The following is an 18,509-nucleotide window of genomic DNA, read 5'->3' as shown; positions in this document are numbered from 1 at the left end:
CTTCTTTCCCCGTGCGCAAACTGTAAAATAAAAACCGAAAATAAGAATAATGTGACCACGATATCACAAAACTACGTCCAACTTTACATTTCAAATAAATTTTTAGCAAACTGGCGTAAAACAAGGGACGCCTGGATATAACCATGAATCTTAAGGTTTTTTTGCTATTCAGCAATCCGTATAATTCCTCGACGTTATGACAACGGTTTGTACATATCTTGTCTAAGTGTTCTTATAGTACTGAGATTTCTAAGACATGTTTCCATTAGACAAAAAAACGTATCCGGTGTGAAAGTATATATAGGAAAGGCATTTTGTATCCATTAGGAAAGTGACGTTTGTGCAAAATTTAAATGTCGGATAGCCTTTGTTTTACAGCAATTTAAAATTTGTGAACTGCTCAAGCGAGAAACAAGATCGTTAAATGCACGCAACAAGATGTTTGATAAGTATGGGACTTCAGGTGAAAACAAAAGGTCTACTGTTTAAAACAATAGACAACTGTTTAAAACAGTAGACATACAGATAATGATCAGCCTTGTCAGGATTTTTGCCTATGTTTTAAAAAAGGTGTACCGTATTTACTCCTAAAAATGCAACGCTTATTCTCTACTAAGAGAAACATTTCCTGAACAACATTACTCCTGCGTTTATATGTTTGCGTGAAAGATTTTGTGTGTTTGCCCTTGCGTACGTTGAACGTTGCGTTGGTTGTTGTACCAGTGTTTCGTTTAGCATAATGGAAACATAATTTTGCATAATTAATGTGATACTAGTCGTTAGCCCGTGGAAAAATCCACGGGTTTGCCCGTCCTTTTTATACCGCATTGCGTGCGTCTGGCTACTTGCGCAGCTAAGCTACCATTTTGCGTGACAGACAGACAGACATTATAATACCCGTATACAGACGTATACGGGTATTATAAAAGGCAATTCCTTAGGAAACTTGTTTCAGTTTAAAAATATTTTTACAGTTTAAATAACACTTTCAATGTTTATTTATGTCGTTGTATGGCTTGGTCTATCCCCTTACAAATTCTTTGTTAAACAGTAACTATCCGGTTAATGTTATAATATCACTTTCGAAACCGCGCCGCGTAAGTCAAAGCTATCGCACCCGGGTGCCGAGAGGGATTTTTTGCCTTTTTCATATCAAAATTTTTTATACAAACGCAAGCATATAATAGCAAAAAAATCCTCAATTTAGAAAGAAAGAAATAACGAAGTTGCAAGACCTGCTAAAAACTGCTTCTGTTTTTTTGTTTGTTTAAAACCAAACAGAGTATGATGAAGGGGCACGGTCTGTTTTCTTTTGCATCGAGGAATCCGTTTTGTTTTGTTACTCGTAAAAACAAAAGTGGCGAGTGAAGTCCACCCGATAAAGAGTCGTCAGTTTAGTCGCGCATTATATTCCTGTGTTCTGATTGGTCAGTATTTTCTTGTTTTGATCAAAATTTCTCGACACTCCCTGAGCTGAGCAGCCATCTTGTATATTTCTTGTTGTTTCAAGTTTAGTCGTAGCGATTGCTTCGTTTTGTGTTTGTTGATTAAAACACACGTTGTATTATATATGGAATTTATTGGTATGCAAGAACAGAGATATACATTGTAATCGTTATTTGAAAATTGTGTAGACAGAATTTGTTGATTTTAAACTTTTCGTTTTGAAGAGAGAAGGGGCGCAGTATCTTGTCTTTATATCGTTGAAACAAATAGACGGAACTTACCAAAAAGACATTTATCTTGTTTAGTATACAGATATAAAATATGAGTGCCGAATTAGATGCGTTAAGGCAGGAAGCCGAAAATTTAAAAAGTCAGATATGGGTAAGGTTTTTTTATCGTTTTCAACTTGTTACGCTACTCTCTTTTCATTTTATGTGCGCAGAAAATTAAAATAACTGTCACGTGATTTAGTTGATGTAATTGCCGACGAATTAAAAGTCTGCCTGTGAGAATCCTTTGACACTGATTGGTTGTTGAGCACGTGATTTTTGCAGTTCTGAAATTTCCTCGCAGCTGCAGTGGCTCAAAAGTAAAATAAAAATGGCTGCCTCTTCCATTCGGATTAATGATCATTCTATTCTTTACCACCCCTATGCCTAGCTAGATATGTGTGTGACAACTGTTGAATAAATTTAAAAATTTTTTGAAAAAATGCTTTTAAACCAAATAATTGGTGATACAATTGAAATTTATCTTTTATAGGATGCAAGAAAAGTTGCCCAAGATACTAGTTTTTTACAAGTATGTCATACTATCAATTTCTTTACTTTACAAAGTTATGTATATGTACACCTTTGTTCTAGTTCATGTAGGATATTTTGGCTGTTAGTTACAGATTTTGCTAAAGCCCTAGAATCGAAAGACATTAGTAGTAGTAGTGGTAGTATTTATTTCATGTGAGGTAACTGTATATTTTACATTAAATAAATACCTACGGAAAGACCATCATATAATATATAATACTAATGTAGGTGATGGCCATTATTACAAGTTGATTCTTTTAAACCTAACTAGCTACAGCTCACTAATTTTAGCAAAATTTTCTTTTTTATTACATTAGTCCGTTTATTTTGCACTTCACCTACCAGAATGTGCATGTAAAATCAAACGTTTTGTTTTGTGAAAACTTACCTTTTGCATAACCACACAAATCAAATGTTTAATGTATTATTTCTCAATACTAATTTGAAAATAAGATTCTACCTTCACTATTTTTTTTCAGGTTGCTCACAATGTTGAATCAATCAATAGAATACAAATGCGAACTCGTCGTACACTACGAGGGCATCTTGCCAAAATATATGCAATGCACTGGGCGTGTGATTCAAGGTATAACTGAGTTTTCAGAGTTTGGTAATGTTGTACACAGTTGCATATGAAGTTTATTGTTGTCTATCTATGCTCTCTCTCTACCAAGCTATTACCTTTATCAATATTTTATATTAGGAGTCTAGTGAGTGCTTCACAAGATGGCAAGTTGATTGTATGGGATTCCTACACAACCAATAAGGTATATCATTGTGTTTTTATTTATTCTATGTATTTTAATGTCATTTCAGTGCATTTCGGCCAACAGTGCTTTTAAAAGAGAAGAGAAGACTAAAATACAAAAATTAAAAGACAACCGCAACACTAAACATAGTTGTACAAAGCTTTACTTGTAAAAAGTTTGGGTTTTTGTCTTTGCCTTTTTGAAATGTGTGCACCAGTTTCTTACAACTCTAGTTGATGAATTTTAGTGAATTAGGCAGGCTGTTGTTTATTGAATTTAATTTTTAGGTAGGTTTTAAATTTTTGTCTATTTGCTAGGTTCATGCTATACCCCTCAGGTCAAGCTGGGTCATGACTTGCGCTTATGCACAATCTGGCAACTATGTTGCTTGTGGTGGTTTGGATAACATCTGCTCCATATATAGTTTAAAAACGCGAGAAGGAAATGTAAGAGTTAGTAGGGAATTACCTGGACACACAGGTTAGTAATGGTTTAAGTTTATTATGTTTCTTCTGTTTTTTTAAATATATTGAACTGTAAAAGGTGCTGACAATCAATTTTACTTAAAAAAAATCACTTATCTCTAGGATATTTGTCATGCTGTCGGTTTTTGGATGACTCACAAATACTGACCAGTTCGGGTGATACAACTTGGTATGTTTTATGTTATTATATTGTGTATTGAAATTTAGATCACAAGATTTAACTGAAAATCGTTAACCTGTATATTACAGCCAAAAAATGTTTTTATAGATTCTATATATCATATATTCTGTATGTGTGTATTTGCAATTGATCTCAAAGCATTAAATATCTTAATTAAAATACCTTTATCATTATTAAGCTGACCTGATTTTTCTATAGGGCTTGCTAGCAAAAAAAATTTCACAATTCTTTCCTTTTTAAGATGCCTTTATTATCTTTAAGAAAAAAACTTTTTAGTCATTTACCTTTTATACATCCACATTTACTATTTGTCAAGCCCTAGACTGTATTGTATAAAATCTATACCATACCACTCACATATGTTTTCCCCAAATATCTAACATAGTTTTTAATTGGTACACAACATAACATTTTTGGACCTTTTAATTCCGAAAAGATGATGTCTATTTGATTAAAAGAAATAAAATTTAAAATTTTTGACCGTTTCTTGTCATGATATTGAAAATGAAGGTCAACAACGTAATTGCAAAACCAGCAAGTAAATGTTTACTACTATAGTTAACCATAGATTTAATCCATTCCAAAGGTGGGTAATATTTGGTAAATTGGTATTTTTCTGACCATAGTTGCCTGTGGGATATAGAAACTGGTCAGCAACTGACCTCATTTATTGGTCACACTGGAGATGTTATGAGTTTGTCACTCTGTAACGATGGTGGTAGAACATTTGTATCAGGTGCCTGTGATGCTTCCGCTAAGGTATTTTTGTTTTGTAATTATGTTCTTAAATAAAAAACTTTAAATGTGTCAATAAAGTTGAAAACAAGCTGGGAAACCAACAAGGTAAGTTGAGTTTGGACATGAATATATTGATGTACAATACGGTTTTAGATAATCTTTGGCCTGACAAAAACTTGAAATCTACAAGAAAATCTTTCAGATTTGTTTCTTGATTTACGTTTAGGTTTGGGATATCCGTGATGGTATGTGTCGACAAACCTTTACTGGTCATGAATCTGATATCAATGCTGTTTCGGTAAAAAAATTAATTATTATTTTCTTAGTGTAATGTGAACAATATTATGCGATTCTATAGTGGTTAGGAAAGAATGACTTTGTTGGTTTTTTTGAGGGGGTGAATAAGTAAACTATATTTGAATACTGTGTAACCATCTGTATCAACAGGTAATTTGGGGAACGTATATAGAGCTGGCTGATTTGGCAATTTATTTTCCATATGTAAAGTTTTGCTACACATTGCTATTGCAAATTAAATCGCTGACTAAATAAAGTTTTTTCCTCTTTGTTTTCATAATGTCGCCAATTTTTAAGTTTTTAACCCTCGCCATTAAATCACTTTCCTATGAGCATTGTTTGAGTGATCCCTGCTGCTGACATCGGCACGCTGAGACTTATATCGCTAAATATTATCGCGTATTATCTTTAAGATATATTTAAGTGTAAATTGTGTCTTGTGTTTAGTATTTTCCCAGTGGGGTTGCATTTGGCACTGGTTCTGATGATGCAACATGCAGATTATTTGATATTAGATCTGACTTGGTAAGTTTTTTTTGTGTTTGCTTAAATAGATGCTGATACAGTTACTTTCTTCTTAGTATTGTAGTTACACGTTAAATATTGACATTCACTAATATTATGCTTTCTTCACATTATTTATCTTGTTTTAGGAATTAATGTGCTATTCCCATGACAATATTATTTGTGGTATTACATCAGTTGCCTTTTCCAAAAGCGGGCGCTTGTTGTTGGCTGGATATGATGATTTTAACTGCAATGTATGGGATACTATTAAAGGAGACCGCTCTGGTGTGTTAGCTGGACATGACAATAGAGTAAGCTGTCTGGGTGTGACCGATGATGGAATGGCAGTAGCCACTGGCAGTTGGGATAGCTTTTTGAGGATTTGGAATTAGACTGTTTTTTCAATTAAATTTGCAGCATCAGCGAACTTGACTTACAAAAATATGTTGCTTCAGAGACTAATTATTGAAGAATTTTTAAAAAAGCCTATAAGCACCATCGAGTTAATAGCAGATGAATAATTTGAGCGGGTGTTTTTTTAAATTCAAGTGTATACGTGAATGTGTGATTGATGGAGACGTTGGAACATTACATTACAAACAAAAAATCGTGATGAATCATGCAAAGCAGAGTTTATATTTGTTGTTGATTCGTATATCATTATGTTTGTAACAGCTGTTTAGGGATCAGAAAACCTTTAATTTATTTGAATAAGAGCTCCACTATAAATGCATTATATACTCGCGTAACTCAAGGCGGCATATCTTTGTATCTCTCATAAATTCAAGCAAATATCACTCTTGACAATATCTCTAACTGTTGTAACATATTCTATATCCTTTAGGATTTTTTTTCTGCCTTGAGTTAATTTAGTTAACGTACGTAGCTGTGACATATTAATTTACAGTATTTGCTAATAGATATAGGTGTATTGCGAAATGTCAGTATTCTTGTTCATGCGTGTCGTGAAAAGCTGAAGAAATATTTCAAAACATCGTCGATTTAAGTATTTTTTGAAATAAGGATAACTGCAAACTTCACTAGATTAAAATTGTAAATTTCTTGAACAAAAAAAAATTATTATTTTACAACAGTTTTGTTTCTTTTGTCAATTAGTAATTTGTTTTTGTTGTTGTTGTTGTTGTTATCGTTTAGTTTCTACAACACGGGATTTATGCAGCTTTGTTTTTAACATTTTGTTAAGGTTACGTGAACCTTGATATTTCTTTTCGTAATTTTCATTACTTTAACTCAAGACTCATCAGTGTAAAAAATACAAATAAGTGTAAAAAAAGGTTAACCAGACATAGATTAGTGGTAGGGAGGACGGGGTTTCGTGACTCGTAATCACAAGCAATAAATGCTGTTTCTAAGTAACAGGCACTCCGCTCTTAAATGTTTACATCGGAAATATTAAATGGACATAATTTTTTAACTGTTTTTTACTTTATCGGACCCTTCTAGTGTGTGTGGATCGGAAGGTCCAAAAACTTTTGCAGCCTACTTCAGAGCTGGCCAAGTGACGCTGTTTAGACATTTGAAAAATTAGCCAAAGAGGTCATTTTTCCAATGTGTCCAGGGTTCTAAGCTGTTGTTTCGATGGATATTAAAGATAATTTTGCTTGGGAAAAAAGGAGCATAACGCTGACAAGACGAAGTAATACTGCGAACATTTGGTGTTGAAATAAATCAACCTCGCTCACAGGCGAATCAGACTAAATCATTTGATTTTCTATAAAAATCTACAAAGTGCGTAATGCAAATAAAACCATCGAAATTCAAGCATTGTGCAGTAATATGACTGCGCAACAACCTCGTCCCCATGTGAAAAAAGCAGAATGTACATTTAGAACCAATAACATCAAATTGGTGGTTTTGGCGAACGGGAATGGGTGTTTAGTGTAAAACAGAAGCGTAGTGCCTAAGTACATATTTACAAAAGTATATCTCACAAAACAGTAAAAAGTTAAAAGCTATATAACAGTAAAAAGTTTATCCTAAAATTCTGCAAAAAAGCATCTTCGGCCGAAATTTATCAACGCTTAAAAAAAAAAAATTCTTGTGCTATTCAATTTATTTGTCGAAAAAGGGAGTGTGAAAACACAACCTAATTGTAGAGATTCCACAATTTGGGATTCCAAAGTCCTTGAATCAGTCCTTAAGCAAAAGCAGGGGAAAATATGACTGCAAGATTGTTAATAGCCATTATGAGTAATAGTTTTAATGGAAATGAATAACACTAGGATGTTCTGGGATGAAATATTCATATAAAAAACGCTACAGGCCCTTGAATTAAGTTTGGATCCAGTTTAAAAGTTTTCGCGGCTTTTGTGGAAGATAAACTTCATAAAAAGTTTTGTTTAGTATAAAAATTCGTCTGTTGAACCAAAAAAAGCTTTTTAATCGGAATTAAATACCTATGTTGTTTGAGTTTGTTATGCTGTGTAAAACCCAGTCTGTAAGAGCACGTGGCTATTATATATAACAATGAAGTACGTGATATAACCAAGCCAGTAGGTTATAGAATAACAATGTTATGGCCAAATATACACATGTTATATAAGTCATCCTTTTAAAATTATACAACTAGCTCAAAGAACTCTAGGGACGAGAATAGCCTTGTGTAAATTTAAAAGGTTATATCGCGCTTTTAGCCCAATTTTTAAAACAACGACATTCTCATCGACCCACCGTAATTTAGAAGGTTATATCACCCCTACAGATTAATATGATTTATCCATAGAGCATGGTTAATTTGCAAACCCACTACTTGCCTTTTTCCCACTGTAAATTATTTGAATGAGGAAACTCTGACAATCACGACGGACGACGTAGAAATCCCAAAAAGAGAGCTGGGATAGGGTTGCGGGCGTTTCTACCAATAGCAAAAGCACAACAGCCGCGGAAATGCCCCTGGTAATAGTAAAGACGTGACTTATCGAGACAAATCGTAAACAAATATGCCAGAGCAGAGGGGTATAAGATTTTTTGTTTTGCTCGAAAAGTGCTGTCTTCTGTTTAGGATTGGACTGGAAAACGTGAAGGTTTTTCCAGTATAATTGAATATCTGGTAAACTGCCCACTGCTGGTCATTTTTGTTAAGAAAGACAGTCATTGAAAACTGTTAACTAAAGCGAACTCCAATTTGACATATTGCTCCCCTCCTTTTTAGATGACTTGCCAATGTTTACAGAAGTTAAAAAGTTTGCGAATTTTTACACATGCATAAGCATTTCTGTAGGTGGAAAATATAAACAACAGACCACAGTAATCAAAGAAATCTATCCAAAAAAGTAATATTTGCTTTAAATTAGCAAAATTTATTTTCAGTTTCTCTTGAATCTTACATTTTCCGTCCTTATGGCTTTGACAATACTACCCAAAAAATCTTTAATCTTTATTAATAGCCATCTTACCCTGAGTAAGTCCTGTTTATTAACCTACACAGTGTGCACATGCCCATTGTTTTCACTGAAATAAAAAAGGACAACAAATGATAAAACTTAGACCGTCTCAGTTCAATGAAAAAGTTAAATAATTGTAGCATCTGTGAAAATTGAAAAAGAATAAGATATAGAAAACAAGTTAAATAATGATCTCTATTATAGTTATGCAGGTTTCAAGGAATCTGTGGATAAAGAATTTTAATAGTTCGGTTTCTTATCATAAAAACTTGTAAAGATATATGTAAATATATTTATATAAGAAAATAAATAACTTTACTAAGTGCCTGTTACAAATCTATTAAATATTTATTCTTTGTAACTATTGGAGAGGTTTCTGGTCTTTCAGTAGCAGCAATATTCTGCCTTGATTCAGAAGATATATTAAAAATATACAAATAAAAAAATACAAATCTATAGTATAACAATATTTCTGTGTTTCAGGCATCCTTCTGGCGTGCTGCACTCTTTCAATATAAACATTCAACATTGTGTTTTGTGCGCTTCAGCTGCTCTTGCGCTTGTGACGTCATCACCGAAAAGATCGATAAAATTGTATAATTTTTTGGGATCATTTTTATTTCCTTTTTATCAAGTAAGGTACAGACACATTTAGTTCTAGTTTTCCCAACACAACACAAGCCCTTGCCAACGACCAAATAGATAAAATATAGCATGACAAATGTATTAATTAATATGTTTTTGGTGTGAGGTGTTTTTTTGTCTTTGATGAATAACATAAGATGAAAGCTGTTATTGTTATAAACATTAGAAACAAAAAGGAATAGTTTTCATCAAGTCATGTATTCACTGACAAACTTTCAGTGGCATACTCATCCCATGATCACGTTCCTACAAGCATGGTAAAAAATAACAAGGTTTAAATAAAATTCATGAAATAAACAATAAAATTACACACCAGAAAATATCTAGAGGAATGGATTGAATGGTTTTATTCGTCACAGGTTTTTCATGATCAATTTAAAGGCTTTCCTTCAAAGTGAGTTTAAAATTGTTAGAAGAAGAAGGAGTATATATTTTTCTATTTTTGTCATTCAGGCCATGAAATTTGGCAGAAACGCTCGTTTCGTTTCCACGATATTTCTGCGAATCAATGAAGACGGTAACGATAAATCGTTTCCCTTGAACAATATTTCAATATTTTTTATTGGCAAGTGAAACTGTCATTGTAAGGTATAGAAGATCGATCAATCGCTAGCATTAGAATTGGAGCTTCTAGCTTAGACAGTGTTCAAATACACAATTATTTCTAATGAAGAAAATTTGTTCTTCTTTTTTTAAATATTGTCAACGTTGTTCCCAGGGCTTCGTTTCAGTGTTATGACTTGAGATATTTCCCATAACCATAAATATATCCATCCAAATATATGATTGCAATACGGCAGTCGGCACAGTGACTTGGACTACGTATAATGAAGGGGAAGACACATTACACTATTGAGTCGTTGTCGCTAACTAAGGCAATTATAAAATGCTTCTCGACTTATTTATCGGTTTAAAGCTAATCGTTACCGTTGTCACTGTATCTTTTCCGCAAAGTCTACTTCGCGGAAATGAAAACACATTTGGATCGTTTCCTCAGCTTCAAATCACGGTAACGATGGATCGTTTTCCTAGACTCCACACATTTCCAGGCTTGTCATTATTGTGCTCTTCCCATTGCATTATTTCATCAAGTATTAACTCAAGATATATAATTTTTTTGCACCTTTTAACGGAGTACCCATGTAGTTGATGGTTTTGCTATAATTTTTTTAACTGACTGGTTGTCATAAAAGATTGTTTCAGTTTTGTCCGTAATAATAGTTTTTTTTGTTTCTTATTAGCCAGCGGTGGACTTACAAAAGTTCTAACTCGACCTGTGAGACAAGGGTATCAAAGATTAGCTGCAATATGCAAAGTCATAAAGTCACATCTTTATCTGAAAATAGTGCAATGCAAGAAAAGCTTGGTTGGATATTTATAATGGTAGTCAAATAACTTTTTACTAGCTATTAAGCTATCAGATTATCCACAAACATCATCAAAAGAGAGCAAAGAAACTTTTTGCTGGCCAAGGATTCCACTGCTGATAGGGCAGAAATGATTTTGTCTCACACAAGTGATGTCATACCTTTAAACTGCTATCTACAACTGTACATATATAACTTTAAGATTTTTTATATGCTACAAGGTTGCTCTTTGACCTTAATTCTCCTTTTAATAGGCAGAAAGGAAATTTGTGGTACTAAAACAAATGACCTATAAATCTAATGTTTTTTTACATTAAATTTTACAAATTAAAATTTTGCCTTGTTGATTTAAAAACATGTATAGGCGATTTTGAATTATTCTATGCATGTGAGCTTTAAGGTCTTTTTTTATATTTCTACTAGCAGAGCATGGTTAGGAACAGAGAGATATTAATCTTGCTAACTCATGTTGGGGAGGGGCCAGAATATATTTAATGGGTGAAGACTCAATCTTGTAAAACAATGGGCAAATCCGTGTATGTTTTCATGGGTAAACAAACATTCTCTCATGTCAGTACTATTTTGTTAATTAAAATGGCTGCCAAATCACAATTTTAAGCTAAGAATGCACAAAAAAGTGATAAAAGAAATATGTATGACATTAAGGAACTTTCTTTCATAATTTAGTTGTATTAATAAATTAGTCTGTTACCATGTGTCAACTCTTACTTTGATCTAATGTCAGTTTTTTATCTCTAATATATTTTTGTAATCACTCTACTGTACACCATATATATATAATTTATTTTATGATATCCTCATGTTTTAGTTGTATATACATAGCTGACTAAACAATCTCGTTAACACTGGTTACACAATGAGTGAAGATATTTCTCACTACAAGCCAAAACACCCACTTCCAGAAGAAATTCAAAATTTACCAAGACATGATACTGTGTGCAAATTTTGTGGTGTTAGTTATCTAATTCATAATGAAATCAAACGACTTGAGGATAAAATACAGGAGTATGAAAAACAGGTATATAAGTTATATATTCAGGACCCTAAAATGCCTACCTTGTTGCATGCCACCTTTATAACATGCAATTTGATGGGACCGAAATTTTGATGGGTCTCAAGGTTTTACTAATTGGGTATATCACTTTATCATAAGTTTAAAAGGAAAATTAAAAATTTAGTTTTGCAAATGAACATATATTATTTTAAATGAGTGTATTTTATACACATTTTGCATTACATATTATATATGAGACTATACCTAAGGGATTTGTTATGTTAAAAGTATATGTAATATTAAATTTTAGGCTATGAATTTACAAAAATGAATCAATAAGATTAAATTCATTTGTTTATTTGTTTTACATCTCAAAGAATAGTAGATTTCAGTACCTTGCAAATGAATCTCAATTGCTCCAGTGATTTTGGTATAACATAACATATCATAGGCCCCTCACATTAAGTTTTGTGATGCGATCCCTCCCACAGAACTCCCACAGAAGTGAATTATATGTGTGATTTCTTTAAATCATCTTTAAGTACATGGGTGTTAGAATGCTGCTTCAAAAAACAGCACCGGTAACTTATTCCAAACCTTTAGTCAAAATGAAGAGAAAATTACTGCATGTGCAAAACTGAACAGCGGTCCTTAAAAGGCTAAAATTTCCTGATTAACAAAAAAATACAGAAGATATTTTCAAGACTTGACTGCAACGTGGTGGTGGATAAAAAAATGAATAATAAAAACAGTCATTTACAGCAGAAAAATCCTATTGTTCGCACATCATTTCAATGCAAGTTGGCATAGATACTTTAAAATATATATAGCTAAAGTTCTAAGATACCATGATATTTAGATCGATCGGTTGCAACATTTTCATGATAGAGAAGAGATTTTAAAAGATGAAGTTTGCCAATTAAAAATTCAGTCAAAAGAATTACTTATGAAATGGGAGTTGGAAGAGCAACGGTAGGAAAATTTTTGTCTGTGTTATATGTCAATTGATTCTAGAACTTCCAGCAGTTATCATGCAAGTAGCGATTAACTGTTTGTCCTTCACCAAAACCAAACTTTCATTAAAATTATTTTTAACTCTATACCTGCAACTTTGCCAGCATTATTTATTCTAAGATTATGCAAAGACTTTGTTACTTTCCTTTATTGAAAAAATATTGCTTTTCGCAGCCAGAAAACAAGTTTATAATAAGAATAATGTAATATTTAGTTCTAATATTTTTATGATGTTCTTCTTATCTGCAAAATGCACTCTCTGTGGTTAATCTTAGTCACTTGGTGTGTGCTTTTTTTTGCAGATATAACGAATTGTATACTGTTAGCTGTGGAAAGGATCAAACCATAGACAATCTTCGTGCAGACTTTTTTAAATCTACCGAAGAAGGAAAAGTACTGAAAAATCATAACGAAAAATTAAATCAACAGAAAAACGAGCTCGACCTGTACATTCAAAAAAGTGTTTCTGCAGTAAAGCAAGATTTTCAAAAACTAAGAGATAGATGCAGCAGAATTCTGACAGAGCAGTGTGATGAAATGTCTGTTATGAAGAAACTTCTAGTGGAAACATTTCTCCAGGCACAGACGTTTTTAAATAAGTCTAGAGATGAGGTAATTGAAATAATAAGAACAGAAGTAATGCTTAATAATGATGGTAGTACGACCATCAAATCCTTGTGCCATAATTTAATGTTTAGGCATATAATCTGGTAATAAGAAAAATATATTGTAGATTCTTTCACAAGCCCATATGGAAAAACAAGATCTAATGATTGATTTTAAAGTTGCAAAGGATCAACACACTAAACAGCTAAATAAGGTATGTACTAAGGTTTAACCCAAAATGCATTTCTTTCACTTTATTAAAAGCTCTGAAACTTTTGCACAGATAGACATTAATTTACTGTACTTTTTCAAGTATATGTCTCCATGATATTCTCTATAGCACCATTTTGTAAAAACTAGTACTTCCGCATTTTCACGTAGAATATGTTTATGTTCCTTCGTAGTTAACAATGGATCACTCTTCAGAGTTAGCAACGCAGTTGAAAATATATCAAGATAAAGAAAAACAAGTATGACATATAATTTTGTTTCGAGGATATGATTGTGTTGAGTGTAAACATTCATTTTTCTAGAGCTGTTCTCTGTTGTAGATTCATCGTGAACATAACAAGAAAATACAAGAATATAAAGATAAGAATGAAGATTTATTGAAGTCAATAGACGAACTTAGGGTAAATGTTGACAGTTTATAGATACTGTGGGGAATATTTTCGAAATTATGTAAAGTTTTAATTCGTTAAAATATTTATCACAGAATTTTTAAAATGCAAAGTGTCTACAATATTAAAGAAGTCAGGAAATGACAGAAAGCTTTCTTATGGGTTATTAGGTTGTAAGTACTAACATGTGAATGGTTAATTCTCTCAGAGCATTCAGTTGTCAACCTATAGACAGGTGTTGAATGAGTGGACTCGAATATCAAAACTTATTCAGTCGATAATGTTTTTAAAATGAGATTTAAATGTATTCTTTGTTGCCTGTTAAGGATACTTTTGCTGGATACTTTCCTGCAAAGTGTTCTCAATTATCTGTAATCTGCGTCACCAGGAATCGAAGAAAGTTGAAAGTATTTTTGTGTAAACACTTTGCTGCACTGGTAGAGATTTCGTTATTTGTATTTTTAGGTCATTCATAGCATTGATATGAAAGCATCCTCAGAGCAGATTGGAAATTATCAAAAAGAAGTTTCTGATTTGAAAGAGTCGTTGAAATTACTCCAAGCTTCTGGTAGTAGTGACAGACAGGTATTTCGAATCTTTCCACTGAAGGGTGAGATTTTTTGTCTAACTACAACTTAAAAGTTAGCCTGGAAATTGTTACTTAAAAGTGTGCCAGCATGGGAATGAAACATTGCGGTAGATCATTATTTAAGGATTGTGAAATTTATTTTTGAAAAATGTTATGGAGCATGTATCAAAAGTTTTTGAAATAAGTGTACGTCAGATCTTGTTAATTTCAGTATGCGATTGCATGTCTTTTTACTGGCTTTTATTATAGAAATAAAAAAATCACTTCTTTTTGCGATCTCCGGAATTAATCAGTTTTTTTTATTGTTATTTTTTATGAATATTTCAGAAACTGCTCAACTCAATTCGAAGTGTAGAAAAAGAAAATAAGGAGTTGAAAGAGGAAAAGTAAGAATTTTATTTTTTAACAAATATTGTTTGTTAAAAAAAGAGAGTAACGGTTTATGAGCTCATAGAAAAAGTTATCATTCGAGTTGAAGTAACATGATACCTTTTTATAGGATCCATATTTTACACATGGGGTGTGGTCAATGCAAGGGGCATAACCATAACAACGAGGGTCTCATTTTAGTAATGTTATCGAAGAATTTGGCCTGTTTTTTCCTAAAATATTTTATTGTTAAATTTCCAAATAGATAATAAATATTTGTAATTACACAGTAGGTACAATTACAAATTACTTTGACTTCTAATGTTATTTTGAAAAATTTGAAAAAATAATGCAGCTATAGCATGTTCCTGACCATATTGCAAATATTTGGACTTTATTACATTTTCTGAAATTGGGGAATTGGGCATAGTAAAAACAAGAATTAAACAAACAAACGAATTTTCTGCGGTTAAATGACATCAAGTATGTTCTAACTGTTGCAAAATAACCCAGATATACACGATGGTAACCAATTTTAACTGAAATGGCGACTACCTTGAAAGCGGTGTGAAGTGAGGAGCAAACGTCACAGGTCTATGATTACTAGTCGAATGTAAATACAGCGTTCCATGTGTTTAGAGAAAGAATGATAGAAGCGCATCAGAATCGAATACAACAATTACGCGAAAGCTTTATAGAGAAAATGAAAGAAGCTGAAAAATGGCCTGGCAAGGTAGGCATAATTTGCGAAAGTATCAACTAGAAATTTTCTTAAAAACTTCTGCTTTAACTGTTAACCTTTATTTCCAAATTTAACACTTTAATACTGACTTCAGTTTACCCAGTACTAAGCTCGTCTTTTATAAAGAACTCCATTCGAAGATGTAAATGGTCAGAGTAAAGAAGGTTGATGGGTAATGTTAAAAAATGTCAAAAGTAGAGAAGAAGATGTCCGGGAAGAATTATTTGGAATCAGGTTATTAAATGAGTGGTCATTGAACGGGGACAATACTGCTTTTTAAAAACATCCTTCGACATTTGCAGACAAATTAAATTGGTGAACAGCAATTGGTATTTTTGCATACACAGCCTCACTTAATGTTCTTACTTCGGTATCCGTATGAAAAATTATCCCCTTTGTACGTGTTTTGTAGTATATCCTCTTTTCGTTCCCTATGTTATTTTGTCACTGCTAGCTTGTTTTTAATTTTCCCCAATTTGTTCTTGTTTTTGTCTGTTGTAGCTCGAACATGAACTAGCTGCTCTAAAGAATCAATTTGACGTTGAAAAAACTGAGCTACGGAAAAGACTGGCTGATTCATACAACAATGTTAGTAGCTTATCATTTTTTTAAAAATTAACCTGGCCGATTTTAAATTAAATTGAAAATAACTTTTCTTGGTAGGCTGCATTGGAAAAAAAGAAAGAGTGTGACATGAGAGTCGAGCGGGAAAGAAGGACCTTTCAAGAGCAGGAGCAAAAGGTAGACTGAACTCTACCCATGGTAGACTGAACCCCACTGATGGTCGATTGAACCCCACCAATGGTAGACTGAACCCTAGCCATTGTAGAATAAACTCTACCCATGGTAGACCGAATGACTTAAAGTTGTTTACGATCGTGTACTGACTTACATACGCCTACAGTAGCAAACCCGATAGTCTAATGACCTTTTAAAATCGCCCAAACCATCTGTTTTAAAATGATATTCCAATTAAGTAAAGACTGGCATTGACTATATGTGCATTAGTACTTAAGAAAGTAAGAAAAAGGTTTGTTATGTTGAACATCTCATCTAACAACATGCTTCGTCGTTAAGAGTTTAAAATCTTTTAGTTGAAGTCACGCCTTCAGTCGATGCAAGAAAAATTCCAAAACGAAGTTGGTGATTTGCATGATGTAATGCAGAAAATGAAGGTAGCCAATATTTTTTTTTATTGGTGTTGGTGGCATTTAACCAACAAGTCCATTAATGGATGCAATATTTGTTGTTACATTTTCTTGTTTTCATTCAATTTCGACAGACTATCTTACGTGAATTAATTTTCTCGAGGATTTATTTTCGCGAATGAGCTTATCTTAAAAATTTAGCGTAAATAAAATTTCGCAAAGGAAAGTTGACAAACAGGAAGGGAAAAAAAGCTAGAATTTTACTGTAAATCATTCGTTTATAACATCGATACTTTTTTCAACGACATTCAACAAAATTTTGCGTGGATTAATTTTCGCGAATGACGAGATTCGAAAAATTTCGCGTAGATTTCCTGCTAACAAATTCAGTTGCTATCAGCGTTTCATGCTTATGTGTGGTGTGTGTGTTTTTTGCATCTCCCAGTTTTTCAAAACTACTGTTTTTGTTGATGTTGGTTTTTGTAGAGGGAGAAAGAAGACTTGATAGCGTCTTCAAACAAAACTGTCTGCGAAATGGAACGCGAATTTCAAAGTCGATTAGCCACTAAAACACAGCACAATGAGTCTATGTGCACAAGAAGAACTGAAGAACTGCAAAATGTCGTCCAACTGGCCGATCAAGAGATTCGTGACAAAAATATAAAGTTACAGGAAATGGAGGATAAGGTCGGTTATATTTTTAGTTGGGTTGTATGTGAGAAGTCGCACTAGTTTACCACACGACTATCGGACTGTGTTTTAAGTTATCTTATAAACCGTTCGTGTAAAAAGTGGACCACGACTCTAAAATTTCCGGAAAAAAACACGGCACAGAAGATACTGTAAATTTTTATATCTTTGACTATTAATTTAATGTCTTCTCAATATATTTAATAAGTGCCTTCCTCGAATATGCGCCACAAATTCCCCAAAGGAGTAAATACTGAACTCTCATATCTTGTTTTTGATTGTGTTTTTGCCATATTTTGTAAATCGTCCTGTTGCATTAGCGGATCATGGCAGCTTACACTTTATCGTCTACCATTTTTCAGGTCTGATTCTATAGCAAATATTCTTTCTGACTCTCGTCTTAATTTGTTTTTTGTTTTTTCAAATAACTCGCACAATAGCGTGATCGGCTTTTATCTGTAGTTGTCAAAACGTATTATATATCTGGTCTGTGTTTTAGATACAAAACCTTCGTGACTGCGTTCGTCGAGAATGCGAAGAAAGATTCGAGTTAACAGAATCACTCGCTCAAGCACGCACGGAACTTTTATCGATGCAGCGTTACTATGGAAATAATAACTCGCTTTCAAAAAGTATGCTTCCCAGTCCACCAGCGTATGGAAGGAAAAGTTTCTTACAGAATTATGAACACATGAATAATAGTAAAAAGGATTCGGATAGAAACGGTTTACCCACTCCTGTTTTAAGGAGAAACTATTCTTCTGGATCCGAAGGTAACACGATAGGAAACTATGTTGAACAAAAAAGCAAATCCAGTGAACAAAGTAGAGATCGCATTAATGTTGCTTTAGCTAGACATTCTAAAAACAAGCTCAAATTAAGCTTAAAGTCGCAAAATAAAACATCATAATTATTACTCTAGCGTAATTGTCTCAAGGATTACCTTGGGGTGAGCTATTGCAAAAAGGCAAAATTCGTTAAACTCGCGAAATTCTCTCCCCTATTAAAGTCCTTATTATCTAAAAAACAAAAGGAAACGATTATCAAAGAAATGGCATATTTTTTTTGTAAAACAGAAGGAAATAGCAAAACAG

General features: G+C 33.0%; 2 protein-coding genes across 2 annotated transcripts; both read left to right on the top strand.

Moving 5' to 3' along the window:
• The first annotated feature begins 1,461 nt into the window (after positions 1-1,461).
• LOC130641997 (guanine nucleotide-binding protein subunit beta-4) lies at positions 1,462-6,299 on the top strand. The gene is made up of 10 exons (XM_057449052.1): positions 1,462-1,827; positions 2,209-2,247; positions 2,729-2,835; positions 2,953-3,016; positions 3,316-3,478; positions 3,586-3,652; positions 4,291-4,423; positions 4,629-4,700; positions 5,147-5,224; positions 5,353-6,299. Exons 1-10 carry the CDS (start codon positions 1,768-1,770, stop codon positions 5,596-5,598), a joined length of 1,029 nt encoding a protein of 342 aa, XP_057305035.1. The 5' UTR covers positions 1,462-1,767; the 3' UTR covers positions 5,599-6,299.
• A 5,128-nt stretch (positions 6,300-11,427) lies between these two features.
• Positions 11,428-18,331, top strand: LOC130641996 (GRIP and coiled-coil domain-containing protein 2-like). The gene is made up of 14 exons (XM_057449051.1): positions 11,428-11,661; positions 12,497-12,609; positions 12,954-13,263; positions 13,385-13,471; positions 13,662-13,727; positions 13,809-13,889; positions 14,343-14,462; positions 14,794-14,852; positions 15,475-15,568; positions 16,079-16,165; positions 16,241-16,318; positions 16,672-16,752; positions 17,212-17,412; positions 17,915-18,331. The coding sequence occupies exons 1-14, from the start codon at positions 11,500-11,502 to the stop codon at positions 18,323-18,325; spliced, it is 1,950 nt and encodes a 649-aa protein (XP_057305034.1). The 5' UTR covers positions 11,428-11,499; the 3' UTR covers positions 18,326-18,331.
• The last annotated feature ends 178 nt before the right edge of the window (positions 18,332-18,509 follow it).

This window comes from Hydractinia symbiolongicarpus, chromosome 4 (genome assembly GCF_029227915.1).
Source record: "Hydractinia symbiolongicarpus strain clone_291-10 chromosome 4, HSymV2.1, whole genome shotgun sequence".
NCBI lineage: Eukaryota > Metazoa > Cnidaria > Hydrozoa > Anthoathecata > Hydractiniidae > Hydractinia > Hydractinia symbiolongicarpus.
The sequence above is the reverse complement of the archived record's forward strand: the minus strand, read 5'-3'. Positions and strand labels throughout refer to the sequence as shown.

Bases quoted from the DNA above. Each gene is read 5' to 3' on its own strand.
- LOC130641996 (XM_057449051.1), top strand. From the start codon at position 11,500: ATGAGTGAAGATATTTCTCACTACAAGCCAAAACACCCACTTCCAGAA. The intron at 12,610-12,953 runs GTAGGAAAATTT...TTTTTTTTGCAG, and splicing joins TGGGAGTTGGAAGAGCAACG to ATATAACGAATTGTATACTG. The intron at 13,890-14,342 runs GTAAATGTTGAC...TTGTATTTTTAG, and splicing joins AGTCAATAGACGAACTTAGG to GTCATTCATAGCATTGATAT.
- LOC130641997 (XM_057449052.1), top strand. From the start codon at position 1,768: ATGAGTGCCGAATTAGATGCGTTAAGGCAGGAAGCCGAAAATTTAAAA. The intron at 3,017-3,315 runs GTATATCATTGT...TCTATTTGCTAG, and splicing joins ATTCCTACACAACCAATAAG to GTTCATGCTATACCCCTCAG. The intron at 4,701-5,146 runs GTAAAAAAATTA...TCTTGTGTTTAG, and splicing joins CTGATATCAATGCTGTTTCG to TATTTTCCCAGTGGGGTTGC.